At 39.6% G+C, this 17,285-nt stretch overlaps 1 protein-coding gene across 10 annotated transcripts in view; it reads left to right on the forward strand.

Annotated features, from left to right (window-relative positions):
* DMD (dystrophin) overlaps nt 1–17,285 on the forward strand; it is a 2,172,325-nt gene that overhangs the window by 633,736 nt on the left and 1,521,304 nt on the right. For all 10 annotated transcript variants that reach the window (XM_059720821.1, XM_059720816.1, XM_059720817.1 and 7 more), the window contains 3 exons: nt 640–732; nt 1,763–1,840; nt 7,518–7,610. In XM_059720821.1, the coding sequence (XP_059576804.1) occupies nt 640–732; nt 1,763–1,840; nt 7,518–7,610 (264 nt within the window). The remainder of the gene's footprint in view (nt 1–639; nt 733–1,762; nt 1,841–7,517; nt 7,611–17,285) is intronic.

Genomic DNA, 17,285 nt, shown 5'->3' on the forward strand with positions numbered 1-17,285 from the left:
AATCCACCAAAGGTTAAAAGGAGTAAGCACAATCTATGAATCTGTTCAGAACTCATTTGACAAATTTGACAGCCAGCTGAATGGCGGCATACGTATTCTTTGCCCATGCTGGTGTTAGAGCTTCAGAAGTGTTTTGAATGAGCATCATTGAGCATTAGGGTTGGCCTGAAAAAAATATTTTGATGTTTGTGATGGATTCTCAGGGTACAAAATTTGCTGTTTCTATAAAAGGAAAATAGGACATTTTTGCTTTTTTGAAGGGAAAAATATGGAGACTGGAGGGGATGGTGAAGTTGAAGAAAGAGAATGTCCTGGATGGGGCAGGATCCAGTGGTTGGTTCAATATTCATAAATATTGATTTGGACAGAGGCAGACAGACTTAGGAAATAATTTAGTGGAGCCAGGGATCTCTCTCTCAATTCCATTCTGAATCTGAGAAACCATCAGATTGAATTAGCTTTTTTCTAAAGAAGAAGAATTTCTTCAATAAAGACATTTCATTTTGAATCTTTAAGTGGCACAGCTACTTCCCAGTTTGCCAGTTGTGAGTTCATGCTGTGACATGATGATATTATGTCACGTCGGCATTTTTATCCTTTTACTATTCCAATTAACAAGTTGCTATTGTTTCATTTTAGTTTGGGAGACATCATATTGAAGACCTTTTTACTGATTTTCGAGATGGACGAAGACTTCTGGAGCTCCTTGAAGGTCTTACAGGCCAAAAACTTGTAGGTGTATATTTACATATTTACAGATCTTGCTAGTGTAAGAGTGATGTTGTAGCCATGATGGTACAAAAATTATGAGGCAAGGATTTCTTAGGATGATCTCGCTTAACGGACCAACGATGTAAGTGGGATAGAGTTAGACAAGCTTTCAAATGCAACACATTCTTCCTCGCATTCAAAAGCTTGTTTAACTACTCAGCTATATACTTGGCCCAATAAAAAAGATAACACTAAGAAATCCTTGCCCCTCGCAGGTCTCACTACAGTTATTTATAGTTAGCATGATTTATAGTTTATATATAGTAAGATTTATTTAAGTTTACAACATGATTTAAGTCCTTATTCATTAAGTGGCACAGGTGCATTGGGAGCCTCCATGAGGTACTGAGCATGTTTAGGTCTCACTGAAAACTAAGGCACCCAGCACTTTTAATTTTTAATGCCTAAATCAAGCAGGAATGAAAACTGAGTGTGAATATACAGTAAGTGTTTACAATAAAATGTAAATGCTAAATTAATACCGTCTGCTGCATTCCTTTTTACTTTTTGTGAGCCTGAGATTTTTCTCTCAAACTTTCTCACAAATGTAGAAAAACAAGCTGACAGTCTGAGTCAAATTCCAGAGAGGATATACTTGCAAATATTATACATGCTGATGCTTATCTATTTGGTTGTCATGGTAATGTTCCTAAATTGTTCCATGAAACTGAAGATTAATCATAATAAAAACAACCCAGATTTATCTGATTCTAGTATACATTTTGATGATATGTTCACTGAAAAATGTCAGAAACCAAATTAGCACTCAAACTAAAGATCCAGTTTGTTTCAAAATTATTTTTATTTATTATTATTTATTATTTGGGGTGTGAATATGTACAGTGAATAATAATATCCTCTCCAATGCTGTCATAAACTTGTAAAACGTAAATCCTTGGGGATAATAAAATGTTCTCATTATGTACAGCAATATCTCTATATATGTTATTCTACATGCTGGGCAGTCAGTGTTATTTTATTTGGCTTACAGGCAAAAGAAAAGGGTTCCACAAGAGTTCATGCTCTGAACAATGTCAACAAAGCACTGCAGGTCTTGCAGAAAAATAACGTAAGTAATCATCTGGATGGGGTCAGAATGTTCTGCAGACAGCATGCTTCATGTTTTGTAAGTGATAGCTCAAACCCTGAATATGTGATACAGTTTCTGCAGCCTCCTTATAATGAAACCAGTATTGGTAAATGGATTCAACTTACCACTGGGTTCTGCTCCAGCATGAGCCATTTGTGATTGGATATAATCAAAATGGCTTAACCTCTGCTGCCAAAAACTGTCTGACTAATAAGTATACCCTAAATGCTATGTGGAACTGATCAACACGCACAAATTTTGATTATCTTGTGGTGTTTAAAATAAATTTTGAAATGTTAATTACAATAAGGTGAGGCTATCCATCAGAATTTCAACTCGTGAAATGTCTAGCTTCTGAAAATGATTAAACAGAGTCCAAAAAACCTGAGTTTTTTCTTTGGTGAAACAATTTCTAATAAATTTCCTTAGGTGATTGTGGGATAATAACATTAAAGAAGTGAATCAGGTCAAAAAGAACATTCAGTTCTATTCTGTCAAGATTGAATTTTCAGGCCAATATGCTGCTTATAATGTTGAAGTAAATATTCTCTTAATATCTTTTTCTTACAAGCATTCTAATTGACCAATAACTTTACCAGACACTTTTAGTGGCCACCTAATTATATCACATCTCCCCCTCAAGAATAAATTCAAATAAATTATAACATTCACTTAAACCTAACAGTAAGCTGTGATGGAATAATAATAATGTATTCTCAGCCACAAATTATATTGAATTTCTTGATAGGTATAGTAGGTCACTCAATGTGCTTGAGTTCAGATGCTGCATAGATTCATTGATTTTCATAAATCTAAGGTCATTTTTACCTATCTGTGAATTTGTGCATAAATGAAAGTGACCTTACATGAGAGGTGTAAAGACCTTTCTTATCCATTTAGGAGGTCATATATTTTAAATTGAAAAATATAAAAACAATTTGCCAAATCTATAAAACTATAAGGATCCATTGTGCAATATACAGATTATATATCATTTTGGAAAAAAATAGTAATCAGATATTCATCTAAATAGATCTTCCCTTCATTCATACCTAGATCCAGTACATTGTTAATTCTGTAAACAGTTTAAAGTCTCTGTTTAATAAATATTATCAAACTCTATTAGTGTATTGTAATCTTTATTTATTTAGTTAGTTAAGAAAATGTACTGACTGTTAAGGTTGTTTATGCTAATTAAAAAATATCCATATTTAATTTCTTAAGGCTTCATTAGCTCCCATGCACATCACACACTATTTTAAAGTCAAAAGTTCTTGCTACAAAAATACCTTTCCAGAAACTGTCATTATTTGAGCCCAATTACTCTGCGTTGTCACACACATAGGATAAGTACCTCCCTGAGCTTTGAGAATCTCTCAGAAGGAATGACTGGGGCCACATGAGAGCTATATCATGGGGCTGAATATTTTGAAAGCAAGATTATAAAGGGATCACGTGGTTTTAACTCTAAACACCATAGACCTAGAAAACAAGAGGGGATTGTCTTGTATCTGTGTAAAAAGACAGACTATGATAAAGAGTTACAGTAAATGTTATTTATCCTAAACCTTGCTTTTTAAATATCCTCAGAGTTTAAAGTAAAGTGTTACAGAGTACTGCCTCCCCCTCCTCTTCTATAAGTAGAACTCTTCCTCCTCCTCCTCCTCCTCCTCCTGGTTTAGATGAGCATTATTTTTCTCTGGCTCACCCTTCAGCTTTGGCTAGTGGAGAGAGAACTTCCCCTTTTGGTTCATTCTCCCTTAATCACTGTACATTCCCACTTGGTAGGAATTTAACGATCAGACCAATTCCTAGTTAAGTGAGCTGAAGAGCTTTGATTAAACAAGGATTGTTGGACTGGCCTCCCAAAGCAACCCTTAAGCGTAGATGCTAAACTGAGAGAATAGTTCTGTGTAAAATTATGTAAAAATGTCCAGGTGGGAGTCCTACAGGTTTCTGAACTGGAAACCTATGAAGACAAAGCTGGAACTGATTTCACTTCAACCCCGGGTAGACAGCATTTTAGGGTCTAAGGCCTTTGAGAGATGTTCACTTTATGACTTGATGGGATCTAATCCACCATCCGTGCAATCGCAGGGATGCCACATGTGCATAGCTTCCAACCTATAGTGTCCCTCTTGGATATGTCTCTTCTTGAAAGCTTGTGTGTGTCATCTGACAGAATTTGGTCTGTACTGGTATTTTTCTTCTGTGTTACCTGGCTTCTCTGGGTTCGGTCATGTACTGGAACCCCTGCTGTGTAGCAAAGCACAGAGTAAAACTAAGATTTAACCCTTTATAATTAAGACACAATACCTGTGAGTGAATATACGTATGGACAAGTACTGCATTTACTTAAGTACAAGATACCCCTGAATATGGAACAACCCCCTCCCCAGATTAGATTCTATATTTGGAAAAATAAATTTGTTTCAATTTTCCAGGTATAGAATTTAACTATTGGAGGTTTGCCTTGAATTTGTCCCCCTCCCACTGCTACAGCACGGAAAATAAATTGGGGAGGGACCAAGTGGCCCACTTGCCCTCTCCCTGCTCAACTTCTCCCTGCAGCCCCTTCTCCCCTTTACTATTAGACCATGCACTCCTTGAACACATGGAAGTGAGGGACAAATTTGAAAATACTGACTTGGAAATAAACATACCTCTAGACTTATTTTATTCAGAATGGATGTATTTTATCTTTTCTGAAACTGCAGTAAGTTTTAGCACAGGTAAACATCTTTTTAAGTAGAACTTTTGTACTTACTTATATATAGTACAATTCCTTTTTTTTAAAGAAACTTTTTCATGTCTCAGGTCAAATTAGCCAGATCAGTTCCAAATCCTTTGAGTCATTCAAAAACCTTATGTTGCCGTACTACCAGCAAGTATCCTCCACCCTAGACTTTTCAGCCTGGGGCTTCAGATACTTCCAAATCTTTTGGGAGGCATCCTATGTGCAGGCCCAAGCCTGGAGCCTTGGTGTTTAGATGACCCCAAGTTTCACTTGCCCTCAGCCATATGGCCACAAGAGCAAGCTTGAGAGGAGTCTCCCATTTCATAGTTTCATAGATGTTAGGAGTTGGAAGAGGCCTTACAGATCATCAGGTGTAGCCCCCTGCACTTGGGCAGGAAAGACTCCTGGGGATTTCCATAAAGTCAGTGTGTAGCTGACATCCTTCCCTTGGAAGCTGGTCAGTGGGAAGCTAACTATGAAGCTGTTGTGGGGAGTCCTGTCCACAAGCAGACAGGGGTGCACCCTCCACTACACAAAGCCATTTTTAAGCCACCTACTTAGTCAGGGTACTTTCCCCTGCCACCTTCATGACCCTGGTAATTCCTTTGCCAGGTAAGTGTATATAGTACAAAATATGCATGTTATTAGTCCAAAGCCAAAAAGCTCATGATTTACCATATAGTTCATTGGGCTGGGTCCCATCAGAATTAACAGCATTTCAAGCCACGGATACCGCACAGCTCAGCACTGCTCAGTATGCGTTTGTACTCTAGATACCCACCCACAAAGGATCCATGTGCTGACTGCCCCCCACTCATGACTGGAACCAGGTTTTCTTGTCATGAGTCCTGGGATCCTCTAAAAATGTATATGCAAATGAGGCACAAGGCAACTTGGTCTGGCTGCAATTTATGTAAGGCGAGGCCACACTAGTCATATGCAACAGGCTGAGAGAGGCAGCAAGAGAGGGATTCTGGATGAACTCTTTGGGACTGTATTGGTGATGGCTGCCAGACATTTAAGACTGGTGAAGAACTGGAAATCATTGGAAATGGGAAAGAAAGGCACAGCTCACTTGTGGGAGTGAAGAAGCTGAAATGTGGCTTCTTAGCTTCTTAACCTGGCAGGGGAAATACTATCTGTGTCCAAGAAGGCAGTTTTCCTGAACCACCCTGTGGAAGAACTGCTCTTCTGGCGTGGTTCAGTACCCACCGAAGTGCAGCAGCTTTAAGCCCAGTTTATGGAAATGGGAGTCTCCTCCCTTGCTTGCTCCAAGGGCCTTATGGCTAAGGGAGAGCAAAACTCTGGGGCATCTGAATGCCAAGCCTCCAGGTTTGGGTGTGCATGTAGGCCGCCCGCCAAAGGATTTGGAAAAATCTGAAGCCATAGGTGTGGGTGAAGGATGTTTGAAGGTAGTAGGACCACTTATGGTTCTGGACTCCTGGATTTGGAATTAGTTTTGGCTAATTTGGCCTCAGATACAAATTATTAAAAAACAAACACAAAAAACCCCCCCAACAAATTACTGGAGTGACTTGTGGCAGCAGTTTAATGATAAAAAATACATTTAATGATGTTTCCTTGTATCATAATGTAACATGAGGAGCTTTTTTTCCCCATTCTGATTGGAGGAAAAAACCTCGTCTTATAATCAGAGATCCTGGTTTTCTCTACTTTAAAAGAAACCCCCAATTTTCAGTTAAAAAACAAACAAACAACAAACCCAAATCCACATTTTTCATTATTTAAATTAAATGCCACTAATATATAGGTATATATATATAAATATATATGTATATAGTGGTGTTTCATTTAAATCATGGAAAAATGTGGATTTGGGGTTACTTTTTTTTTAACCAAATATTGGGGATTTTTTTAAATCAGAGAAAACCCAGGACCCCTACTTATAATTGAGTAAATATGGTAGGTGGTTGGCTACAAAAACTTGTTCCTTCCCAAACCAGTTAGTCTCTAAAGCTCGGTACATACTCAGAGGTGGGAGGAGGCGTTTTAATTTGAGCAGTTTTTGGGCAGCTGCTTTAATTAAAACGCTGCAGTGTCACACATATTAAGCCCCAATATGTTTAAAAGTGTCTGTGGAATGCTTTGTCTAAACTTCATTTGATGAGGCCCCACTGCCATTTTTAAATTTGCAGGGGCTTAATACACATAACACTGAGGTAATGCTGCAGCGTTCTAATTAGGACATGGAGAAGACTCAATTAATTGAGTCTGCTCTGATGCATTTGAATTAGAATGCCAATGAGCATGTGTATAGGCAGCCTAAAGTGCCACGATGCTTTACTTTCTGCATAACATGTATATGTGCAATCCTCATTCTTCTGACATCTGTGGCAGCATTTTTTATTAATTTCAAAGCAGCCAGGATATCACTCTTTTGTATCTGAATTCACTAAACAAAAGTTGCACACAGTCAGACAAAGATAGCACTGCAGCTCCCATAGCAATGTTAAAATGATTATGTTGAATATATATTTTTTGTTTTTCTTTTTTTACTGCTAAATGTGTTAGATTTAATACTACAGAGCTTTTCTTTTTTTTTTTTTTAATAGAGAAAGTAGCATCATTGAAGTTGTTGGAGTCTTCCTGTGTATATTTCCTTGGATTATGTAATTTAATTATCCCTGATTAACATTTCATTAGCATAAGAGGTGTTATTTTATTTAATTGTTAAATTGTTACATTTTCATAGAATTTTAAAGCTGGAATAATTACAATTTTGTATCATTAACTCTTCTACTTGCTTTTTGCCACCACATTAATTGTCCTGTTTATCTAACATGTTTTGGATGTTTACTGAATGAAAGATTTATTTTTTATAAGAATAGAAATAAATAAAAGCTTTCTTATGGTAATTGTTAAATCAGTTTAAATTCTTGTTTTGTTTTTCTTTAATAGGTTGATTTGGTGAATATTGGAAGCACAGACATAGTGGATGGAAATCATAAATTAACGCTTGGTTTGATCTGGAGTATAATCCTCCACTGGCAGGTGAGTGGTGCTGCTGAATGCCTAAGAGATGTGTATTCACTTATGTGTGGATGTTCCCTAAGCCTCTTTCCGTTCTTACCCAGCCACAACCTGCAGAGCAAACATAGGCATTTTGAACAAAATAAGGTCATCTACAAAGTGCTTATTTTTTAAATTAGCAAATCTTATGACAGTCTGTTTACATATTATCTGGGACATTAAGAATCAGCAGATTATAAAATAGGTTCTGGAGCATTAACAGGAGTTCTTCTTATTTTAATTTTACTGTCAGCTGTTGCAAGTAAATACATAATATAATTACACAAAAGCAAAATGAGTAGACAAGGCCATGTGGAAATTATTTTTCCATAGTCAAAAAACTGAAAATTAAAACTTACATTTTCTGAGAGGGGCCTGGAGTTTAACAAGGGGTGCCTTCAGTCTAAGAAAGGTTGAGAATAACTGTTTTAGACAAACAGAGATCTTGCAGGGATCTTGAACAGATGTGTTTAGGTAGGTAGCTTAGGATATCTACAGTTTCTAAGTTGCTAGTAAAAACAAAGTCTAGAAAGAGCTTGAGCCTGGATGCTAATTCAGGGTCTGTGTGTTCTTCTGAAAAAGGGGTAGAAGCTCAGCCCACATAGAAAGCAGAAATCAACAAGGGAATGTTGACAGCCTAATGAAGTACAACAAAATTTGATTCAGTGCAACAGGAAGCAATACTATAAGAGTAACATAAAGAGAAACCAAACTAATAATATTGCTCTGCTATAAATGCACACAAACAAATTCCCAAATATGGGAACAGTGGTGCTCTTCTAATACTAATTCTACTGTGAGTTGTTGCACATGAATACAGTTACAGAAAGCAAAATGAGTATAGCAGTGGCTCCCAGTCTGTGGTACGCATACCACCAGTGGTACACAGACCACCTGTCAGTGATATGCATTAACAGATTCATTATAATTTGTATGACAAAAATTTGCTGGTGGTACTGAAGGTTGTATCCTTTTAAATTGGTGGTGTGCAGTCTGCCAGAGTTTGGGAACCACTGGAGTAGAGGTATCAAAACGTCTAATACTGATTCACTTCTATCCTTTACTCTGCTATGACTCCAGTTTGGTTCAGCAGTATAAGATTAGTCATTGAAGGATTAGAATGTTGAAACTAAAACCCAGGTAATGAGATTGTGAGCACTGGAGTATATGTATAGGGAAAGACTAGTTGCATCACTTCTACCATTAATGCTTGAAATACCATGTTTCAGTTAATACACACAGCAGGCAGATATAAACATCCTTTTGTTCAAATTCTCATATCGTTTCAATCCTCTTTTGAGCTTTATTAGAGAGAGGCTTTACTATTAGTTATTGTTTAATTCATTTTCATGTCTTTCAGTCTTGTCTTATTTTCAGCAGTCTTTCGTGGTACATAGGTATATACACGTGACAGTCATTATCTGGCACAATGTAGAGAGGAATTGGGTATGTGCATGTGATCTTTCAGTACCTATACCCTTCTTTATGTTGAGGGTGAAAAAGGAGATAAAAGGAAACATGAAAGAACATAATTGCAGAAGGGCTGATGGGCAGATCTAGGATTTTGAAAAGTGGGATGCAGATGGTATGGTGCGTCATCACATAAAATGCAACATATTTTTCTCCCCCATGGTCCATTGGTCCATTAAGTTATTGGTGTCCCGCTCCCCCCCCCCCCCCACAAGCACTCACAATGGCAGCAGGAGAAAGAGACTCAGCGGAAGGGCTGGAGCCCAGGTAGGGAAGAGAAGCAGAGTCCAAGTCCTTGGTTGAAGAGGGGGTGAGGGGCGATAGCTACCTATCCAGGGTGGAAAGGGGTCTTCGTCCAGGAGGTGTTGTCCAAAGGGAGGTCGCCAGCAGGGCCTCTGGGTGGATAGGTGGTGTGGCATGGTGCTGGTCCAGATGGGGAGAGCATCCCAAGGAGTCAGTCTTCACTACCCGTTTTTATGGGGCAGACTACCTATGATCTCCAATGGGAAGGCCTGTCCAGGCAAGGTCAGTCCTGTTCCAGAGGGCTCCAGGTGTTCTTACTGAGCATGTGCAGCCTTGGCACAATGGTGGGTTGCCTCATCTTTTGTTTCTTGAATGCGGAGGGTGGTTCCAAGGGCTGGGTCATTGGTCCAGGTATTGGTGTTGATGGTTCGATCATTCAAAGGGAGCTATTTTAAGACCTACTGCCATTGTCTCTCAAGCACCCTCATTCATCCCCATTCATTCAGGAACCAAGTTACATAGGAGGGGTAGGTTTGAGTCACAAGTTACACAGCAGGGCATGGGGAGAAGATGGAGGCTTGACAAACTCAAAATGGAAACTTAACATGACTTATGCTAACTTACCTATGTAGGCCTAAATCATATAGGATCAGTAAAACAGTAATATAGAACAGTAAAAATCAATATAAACATAATAATTATACAATATAAAGGAGGAAAAACAAAACAAATACAACTGCTACCAAATTAAAATTTTGAAACTTTTCCTATGTCTTAGCTCACTTATACTTATCTATAGGGAATAGAGAGGGAGAAAAAAAGTCAGAAATGGTTGGGGAAGGGGAGGGAATGCATTTTAAAAGAAAAGCAAAAAGAAAAACTGTGGGTTTTGCTACATAGGTATTAGGCAATTTGTGAACACAGCAATGCTGGGGCACATGGAGCATCCCACAGGAGCTCAGCGGGCTCCCGAGCATGCCTGGCAGCAGACCTGGAAGTGAACCAGAAGCACTTCTGGTCCACTTCTGGGTCTGGTGGGGAGCATGCTGGGAAACCCTTCCCCCCACATTCCCACCTAGCGTAGCTACTGGTGCCTCCTAGGTTTGGAGGGGGCGGGGCATGTGCTCCCTGGTGGACCTGGAAGTAGACTAGAAGTACTTCCAGTCCACTTCTGGGTTCATTGCTGAACTCGTGGAGGCCCCTCCCCCCCGCACTTGTGAGATGCTCCATCTGGCCCAGCATTGCAGCATTCACAAGCCATGCTGGTACCTCAAGGTATGTAGAAAAAAACATTTAAAGCTGTGTCTATGACCGAATTGCTGATTCTCCAAATCAGCATCGAATCTTCAGATTCAGATTTGGCCAAATCAAATCAGGGACAGTGATCCAAATCAATGAATCGAATCACTGTCCCTGATTTTGGCCAAATCCAAATCAAATAGGGCCCACTTCATACACCCCCAATAGCTATGGTGTGATCCTTGTGTGTATGTGTGTGCATGTGTATGCGTGTTTAAATATAAATTCTCAGCTTTAGATAATCTTGTTCACACCTAACTGAAAGGAGAGTACAGGACCTTGATGGTCAAAGGTTCTCTTCAAGTTCCTCTCAGGAAGTAAGGACAGCAATTTATCGGCCAAATATCCTACTTTTTGTTCCAATGTCTTGTCTAATGACAGATGTTAGGATAAAAAGAAAGGTTGGGAAAAAGGCCAACTAGAATGCACAGTTCTGCTGGAAAAGAAAAACTTGAGTAAAGTCAGATTTGAATTTGGTCTGTTCTCCTTTGTATATATACCAGCTGTCTTGGAGTCTAAGGCTATAGAAGACAACTTGTGTGCCTTTAAGGGTTGGCCCTGGCGAAGCAGGCTAGTCTGGTAACAGCTTTGAAGAATATTCTTGTCCATTTCTGCAGGGTTTTTTAGGTCTTGAGGTGACTTACATTTAGGTTTAGCAGTGATTGAGAGTGTTCCTAATTCTTTGTTTTGAAATATATATATATATATATAACTATTGTGTTATTTTTTTTATGGGAGTAGGGGTGGAAAAGCTTGTTAATCATTTAAGAAAGAAAAGAAGGCTGGAGTGCAGGTACATTGTAATGGACTGAGAGTAGACCTGTTTCCCTCCATACCAAAATTTGCTTACAGCAGATTATTTCTGTAACTATTTCTTTAGCAGCTGGATATTTGGCAGATTGCTGCTAAAGAAAAGCCCAGTTAGAGATCTAGGACTCCCCAAACTGTCTGCATATAGACTATATTTGTACAGGATATCTGTTCCCTCTATTTCTTTTAATTTGTTAATTTTTTTATTTGCAATTTGTGGGGTGGAGCCTAAAAGGAACTGCAGAGGGGGGAATGCTTGGCAGATGTACCATAAACTACTGATTAAATAAGTTCCTTATCACACACGCCCACTCCTGTAGAACCTTTGATTCTCTGATAGCAAGTCAGAACCAACATGAGAAAATTCAAACAAGTATTTCTATATGAACTGGGGGAAAAGAACAGATAGAGGAAATAAGGTATATAATGAGCCAGCTCTCAAAATATTGGCTAGGTTTTTATAGAATACATAAGTTTTCTTTTCTTTTCTTTTCTTTTCTTTTCTTTAAGAGTTCCTTCCTGTCCTCAGTTTCATGTAAAAATCTGATTTCTCTCAGTATCTCATATGGTCTCTATTACTTCCTTATTTATCTTCCTCTCCAGATTATTGCTAACATTTTCTATCAGATTGCACTCTTATGCTGTATTGTATACTATTTTGTTTAGTGTTGTATGGTCTGAATCTTTCTTTTCAGCTGTACGCAAAAGAGACTTCTGATTTTGATCTGAATATATCACTTGACCTTTTAAACAAATTTCACCTATATTCAGTTACAAGGTGAAAATAAAACTGACCAACAAATCACTTTATGAAATCTAAAGTATATTTTAAATGCTATGGTTGTGGGGGGTGTATCTTCAAAGCAAAGAGATGTCTGTGGCTGCCAACTCTTCAGAGTGCTTTCTAAGATCACCTCTTTCTTGCTTCAGTTTAGTTCCAGCAGCTGCTTTTATTTACAAGCTGGTCTCAGCCTCAGTCCTAAGCCATTCTGGTGGTAGTATTGTCATGTGCACTGTAGAACACTGTCATTTACTTGTTCTTAAAGAAATTATGGAGAAATAGGGCTATAAGGGACCTCTGGAGGTCATCTAGTCCAACCCCCGCCCCTGCCTGAGGTAGGATCATCTCTATCCAAACCATTTTATACAATCCATAATCTAAACTCTTCACAAAACTACTGTCAACCCTGGCACAACACAGATACTGTTGTGTTCTGAATTCATGTCTGAGCTCAGCTGACATATGGTTTCATAGAAATACCATTTAGGACTGAAGAGAGGATTGATCCTTGTGGGATGCCACTAATGAGGAGATTAGTGATGGATATGAAGTTTCCCATCATTACTTGTTGGGTAGACCCCTCCAGGAAAAACACAAACCATTTTCAGTCCATTACCCTGAACACCTGCCACTTCCCTCAGACAGGACTGCAGCATCTTATGGTTGACTGGATGCTGCAGAGAGGAGGAAGAGACAGGATGTCTACCCTCCAGCCATCAAGAGAAGGAAATCATCAATCATTGTCTCAAAAGAACTGTTCTGGACTGAATCCAGATTGTCCTAGGTATATGCTATTTGTTTCAGTTAGAATGGCTCAAAGATAGCCTTTGGCTAATTTCTATAAAAAGCTTATTCAGGAATAGAAAAGAAAAAAAATCTTCCTTTTACCACTATCACAGATAATTTCTGGCTTGTTTTTCATTACTATTCTTAACTCTAATGCCTTTAGAGGTTTGGTATAGAACTTTTTTTTCTTGAATCCTGGTAAATAGTGCTTTACTGACAGCCGGCCTTCTTTTCCTTTGTTTTTCTATTAACACTCATCTTTGTTTATCCATGATATATAATCACTTTACATAATGCTAATTCACTAGAAGACTTGTTTGTCTTTATGGTTACATACTTATCTGTTTGCATTTTGCTGTGTAAGTTTAAGTTTGGAGAAAGAGAACTAAGACTCTTAATTCCATATTTCAAAGGAATTATTTCTTTTGGGATACCTTGGACCAACTTTCTGTCATAGAATCATAGAAAATTAGGATTGGAAGGGATCTCAGAGGTCACCTAGTCCAGTGGTTCTCAACCTTTTTTTGTACCAAGACCCATTTTGTAAACATCAATGGTCAGTCCTGATCCAGTGCCCCTCGCTCCTGACCCACAGCACCCACCTCAGCCCCAGCCTCCCAGTATGGCTAGAACTCTGCCAGCCTGCAAGGGAAAAGCCATGGTTTCCCACATTTTTCTTCTTTAAAGAAGGATCCATTTTAAAAGTTTGTTGATCCATTTTTAAAGTTAGTTCAGTGTCCTTTCATATATCCTTGTGACCCACTTCTGAGTCATGACTCATGGGTTGAGAAACACTGATCTCATCCAACCCCTTTCTTGTAACAGGACCACCCCTAACTATACCATCCCAGCCAAGGCTAGGTCTAGCCAGATCTTAAAAACCTCCAAGGATGGAGATTCCACCAGCACTTTGGGTAACCTGTTCCAGTATTTTACTACCCTCCTGGTGAGAAAATTCTTCCTAATATCTAACCTAAACTTCCCTTGCTGAAACTTGAGACCATTGCTCCTTGTTCTGTCATCTGCCACTATGAGAACAGTTGAACTCTATCCTCTTTGGAATTACCCTTCAGGCAGCTGAAGGCTGTTATTAAAGCCTCCCTTAGTCTTTTCTTCTGCCAACTAAATAAGACTGGTTCCCTCAGCCTTTCCTCAAAAGTCACGTGCCCCAGCCTCCTAACCATTTTCATTGCCCTCCGCTGGGCTGTCTCCAATTTGTCCAAAATCTTCGTGTAGTGGGGAGCCCAAAACTGGATAGTGCAGATGTGGCCTCACCAGTGCTGAATAGAGGGGGAGAATCACTTCTCTTGATCCGCTGGCAATGTTCCTACTAATGCAGCCCAGTATGCGGTTAGCCTTCTTCACAACAAGGGCACACTGTTGGCTCATCTTCAGCCTATTGTCCACTGTAATCCTCTTGCAGAGCTGCTGTTTAGCCATTCGGTCCCCAACCTGTAGCAGTACGTGCGATTGTTCTGTCCTAAGTTCAGGTCTTTGCACTTCTCCTTATTGAGCCTCATAAGATTTTTTTAGTCCAGTCCTGCAATTTATCATGGTCTCTCTGAATCCTAAACCTACCCTTCAGCATATCTACTACTCCTCCCAGCTTGTTGTCATCTGCAAACTTCCTAAGAGCACACTCCATCCCATGTTCCCAGTCATTGATGAAGATATTAAACAAAACCAGTCCCAGGACCAACCCCTAGGGCACTTCACTTGAATACTGACTGCCAACCAGACATTGATCCATTGATTACTACCCTTCGTGCCCAGTGATCCAGCTAGTTTTATGTCCACTTTACAGTCCTTTTATTTAAGCCATACTTCCTTAGCTTTCTTGCAGGAATGTTGGGAGAGATTGTATCAGAAGCCTTTCTGAAGTCAATGTATATCATGTTCACTGATCTCCCTCCACCCACAGAACCAGTCATCTCATTAAGGAAAGCAATCAGGTTGGTCTGGCATGACTTGCCCTTGGTGAGTCCATGCTGACTGTTCCTAATTACCTTCTCCTCTAAGTGCTTAGAGATGGATTCCTTGAGGACCTGCTTCATGATTTTTCTGGGGACTGAGGTGAGGCTGACTAGTCTGCAATTCTCCAAATCTTCCTTCTTCCCTTTCTTAAAGATGAGCACTGTATCTGCCTTTCTCCACTAATCTAGGATTTCCCCTGATTGCCATGAGTTTTCAAAGATAATGGCCAACAACTCTGCAGTCACATGGACCAACTTCCTCAGCACTCTCAGGTGCATTACATCCAGCCCTGTATACTTGTATGTGTCCAGCTTTTCTAAGTAGTCCCTAAGCTTTCTTTTGCCACTGTTGGCTGCTCACCTTCTCCCCAAACTGTGCTGCCAGGTGCAATAATATGGGAGCTCTCCTTGCCTGTGAAGACTGACATAAAAAGGCATTGAGTAATACATCCTTTTCAACATCATCTGTCACTAGGGTGTGTCCCCCATTTGGTAAGAGACCCACATGTCTGCTCTTCCTGTTGTTGGTGACATACTTGTAGAAACCCTTCTTTTTACCCTTCAAATCTCTTGCTAACTGCAACTCCAATTGCACTTTGGCCTTCCTGATTTAGAATCATAGAACATTAGGGCTGGAAGGGACCTCACAAAGTCATCTAGTCCAACCCCCTGCTTTGTCTACCCAACTCTTAAAAACCTCTAAATCAAAACAGCATATATTTTAACAGGAAATCAGAACCTTTTAAATGGTGGTGATTATGGTAAAGATGGATGTTTGCATAATTCTGAATGTAAACAAAAAATTGTATAATAAAACAGAATTTGAGGTAAAAATGTGGTGAATCCATCATCATTAAATTCCTGGTTTCTGCTTTCAGTTGAAAGCTCAGCACATCTTGCTAGTACCTGTTTTGTATATGTAAGTTTCAAATAGTTCCAGTTATTAGAAGTACTCAAAGATGAATCTCCACCCATAAATGAAAAGCAGCACATGAAGCTTGCTTTGATAAAATCCCCAAAGAACGATGACCCCAAACTACTATATATAAGCATATTAATCATCTCAAACAACAAAACAAGAGAGTTAGTTTTGAACAATTCATTCTCACAGATTTTGCAACTTGACTAATTCTGTTATTCTTCAGAATTAACACCCACTAAATGCACATGCTAAAGGAGAACAAAGACAGACACTAAAAAAGATCCAAGGAAATATATGAATCAATTTAAACTGCACAAAACAGTGGCCCCAATTTCCTGCTGCCTTGTACATTGTATATCTTTTTAAGTCAATGCAAAGCGAGGGTAAAATTCTTTAGTTCTAATACCGTAGTTTCATTTTATATTGACACAAATGAATATCTGAGATGCCAACAAAGAATATGACCCAAGGATTTCAAAGATTATTTAACTTTGTCATCAAGGTTTCATTGCATAAAAAATAAGTATTACATAAAAGTCCAGTGATTTTATTCTAGGGTTAATAAAAGTGACTTAAAATGGTGTTTTTTTTCACTCTGAAAAGCAACTTTTGTCAGAGGGGAAGAAAGGTCATGAATATCCTGAGTTGCATGGATTCCATTTAGCAGGGTAACCATAATAATTTGAGGGAAATCCGGGATGGTGTGTGGGGGGGGAGAGTGTTTGCATGCGCATGCGCACGTGTATGTGCGTGCGCACACACACGCGCACACGCGCGCACACACACACACACACATCTCTGACCCTGCAAATCCCAGGAGCAGGGCTGGGCTGGGCAGAACAGCATGATGCATCCACATACACAGCCCCAATGCTGAGGCTCCCAGGAACTGGGCTGGACAGAACAGGATAGTGCAATGTGCACGTGCGCACACACACAAGACATCCCCACCCCGCCCCACCCCACAACCCTACATCTTCCAGGAGTGGGGCTGGGCATGACAGTGCAGCACATACACACATACACATATGCACACATGTGCACACACAGCCACAACCCTATGGCTCCCCATGCGCACCCCTCCCCTGACTCTATTGCAGCCTAGCAGGGTCTGGACCAAGGAGTAGCCCATTGGCTGGGTTCTCTGGAGAAAATTGGAACAAAAGTCCCAGATTTGCGCAAACCCACCTACAGGTGCCTGGCTCCTGACTCAGAAGCCATATGTGCGGATGAATTCCCTCGAATCTGGGACTTTTGCTTCTATTTCCTCTAATGTCCATGAGATCTGGGACTGTCCTGTCCAATCTGGAACATATGGTCACCCTACCATTAAGTGAAATCCTTCCTGTGCACAACTCAGTAGGAGCTTTGCC

The sequence above is a fragment of the Alligator mississippiensis genome, chromosome 1 (assembly GCF_030867095.1).
Source record: "Alligator mississippiensis isolate rAllMis1 chromosome 1, rAllMis1, whole genome shotgun sequence".
In the NCBI taxonomy this organism is placed as follows: Eukaryota; Metazoa; Chordata; order Crocodylia; family Alligatoridae; genus Alligator; species Alligator mississippiensis.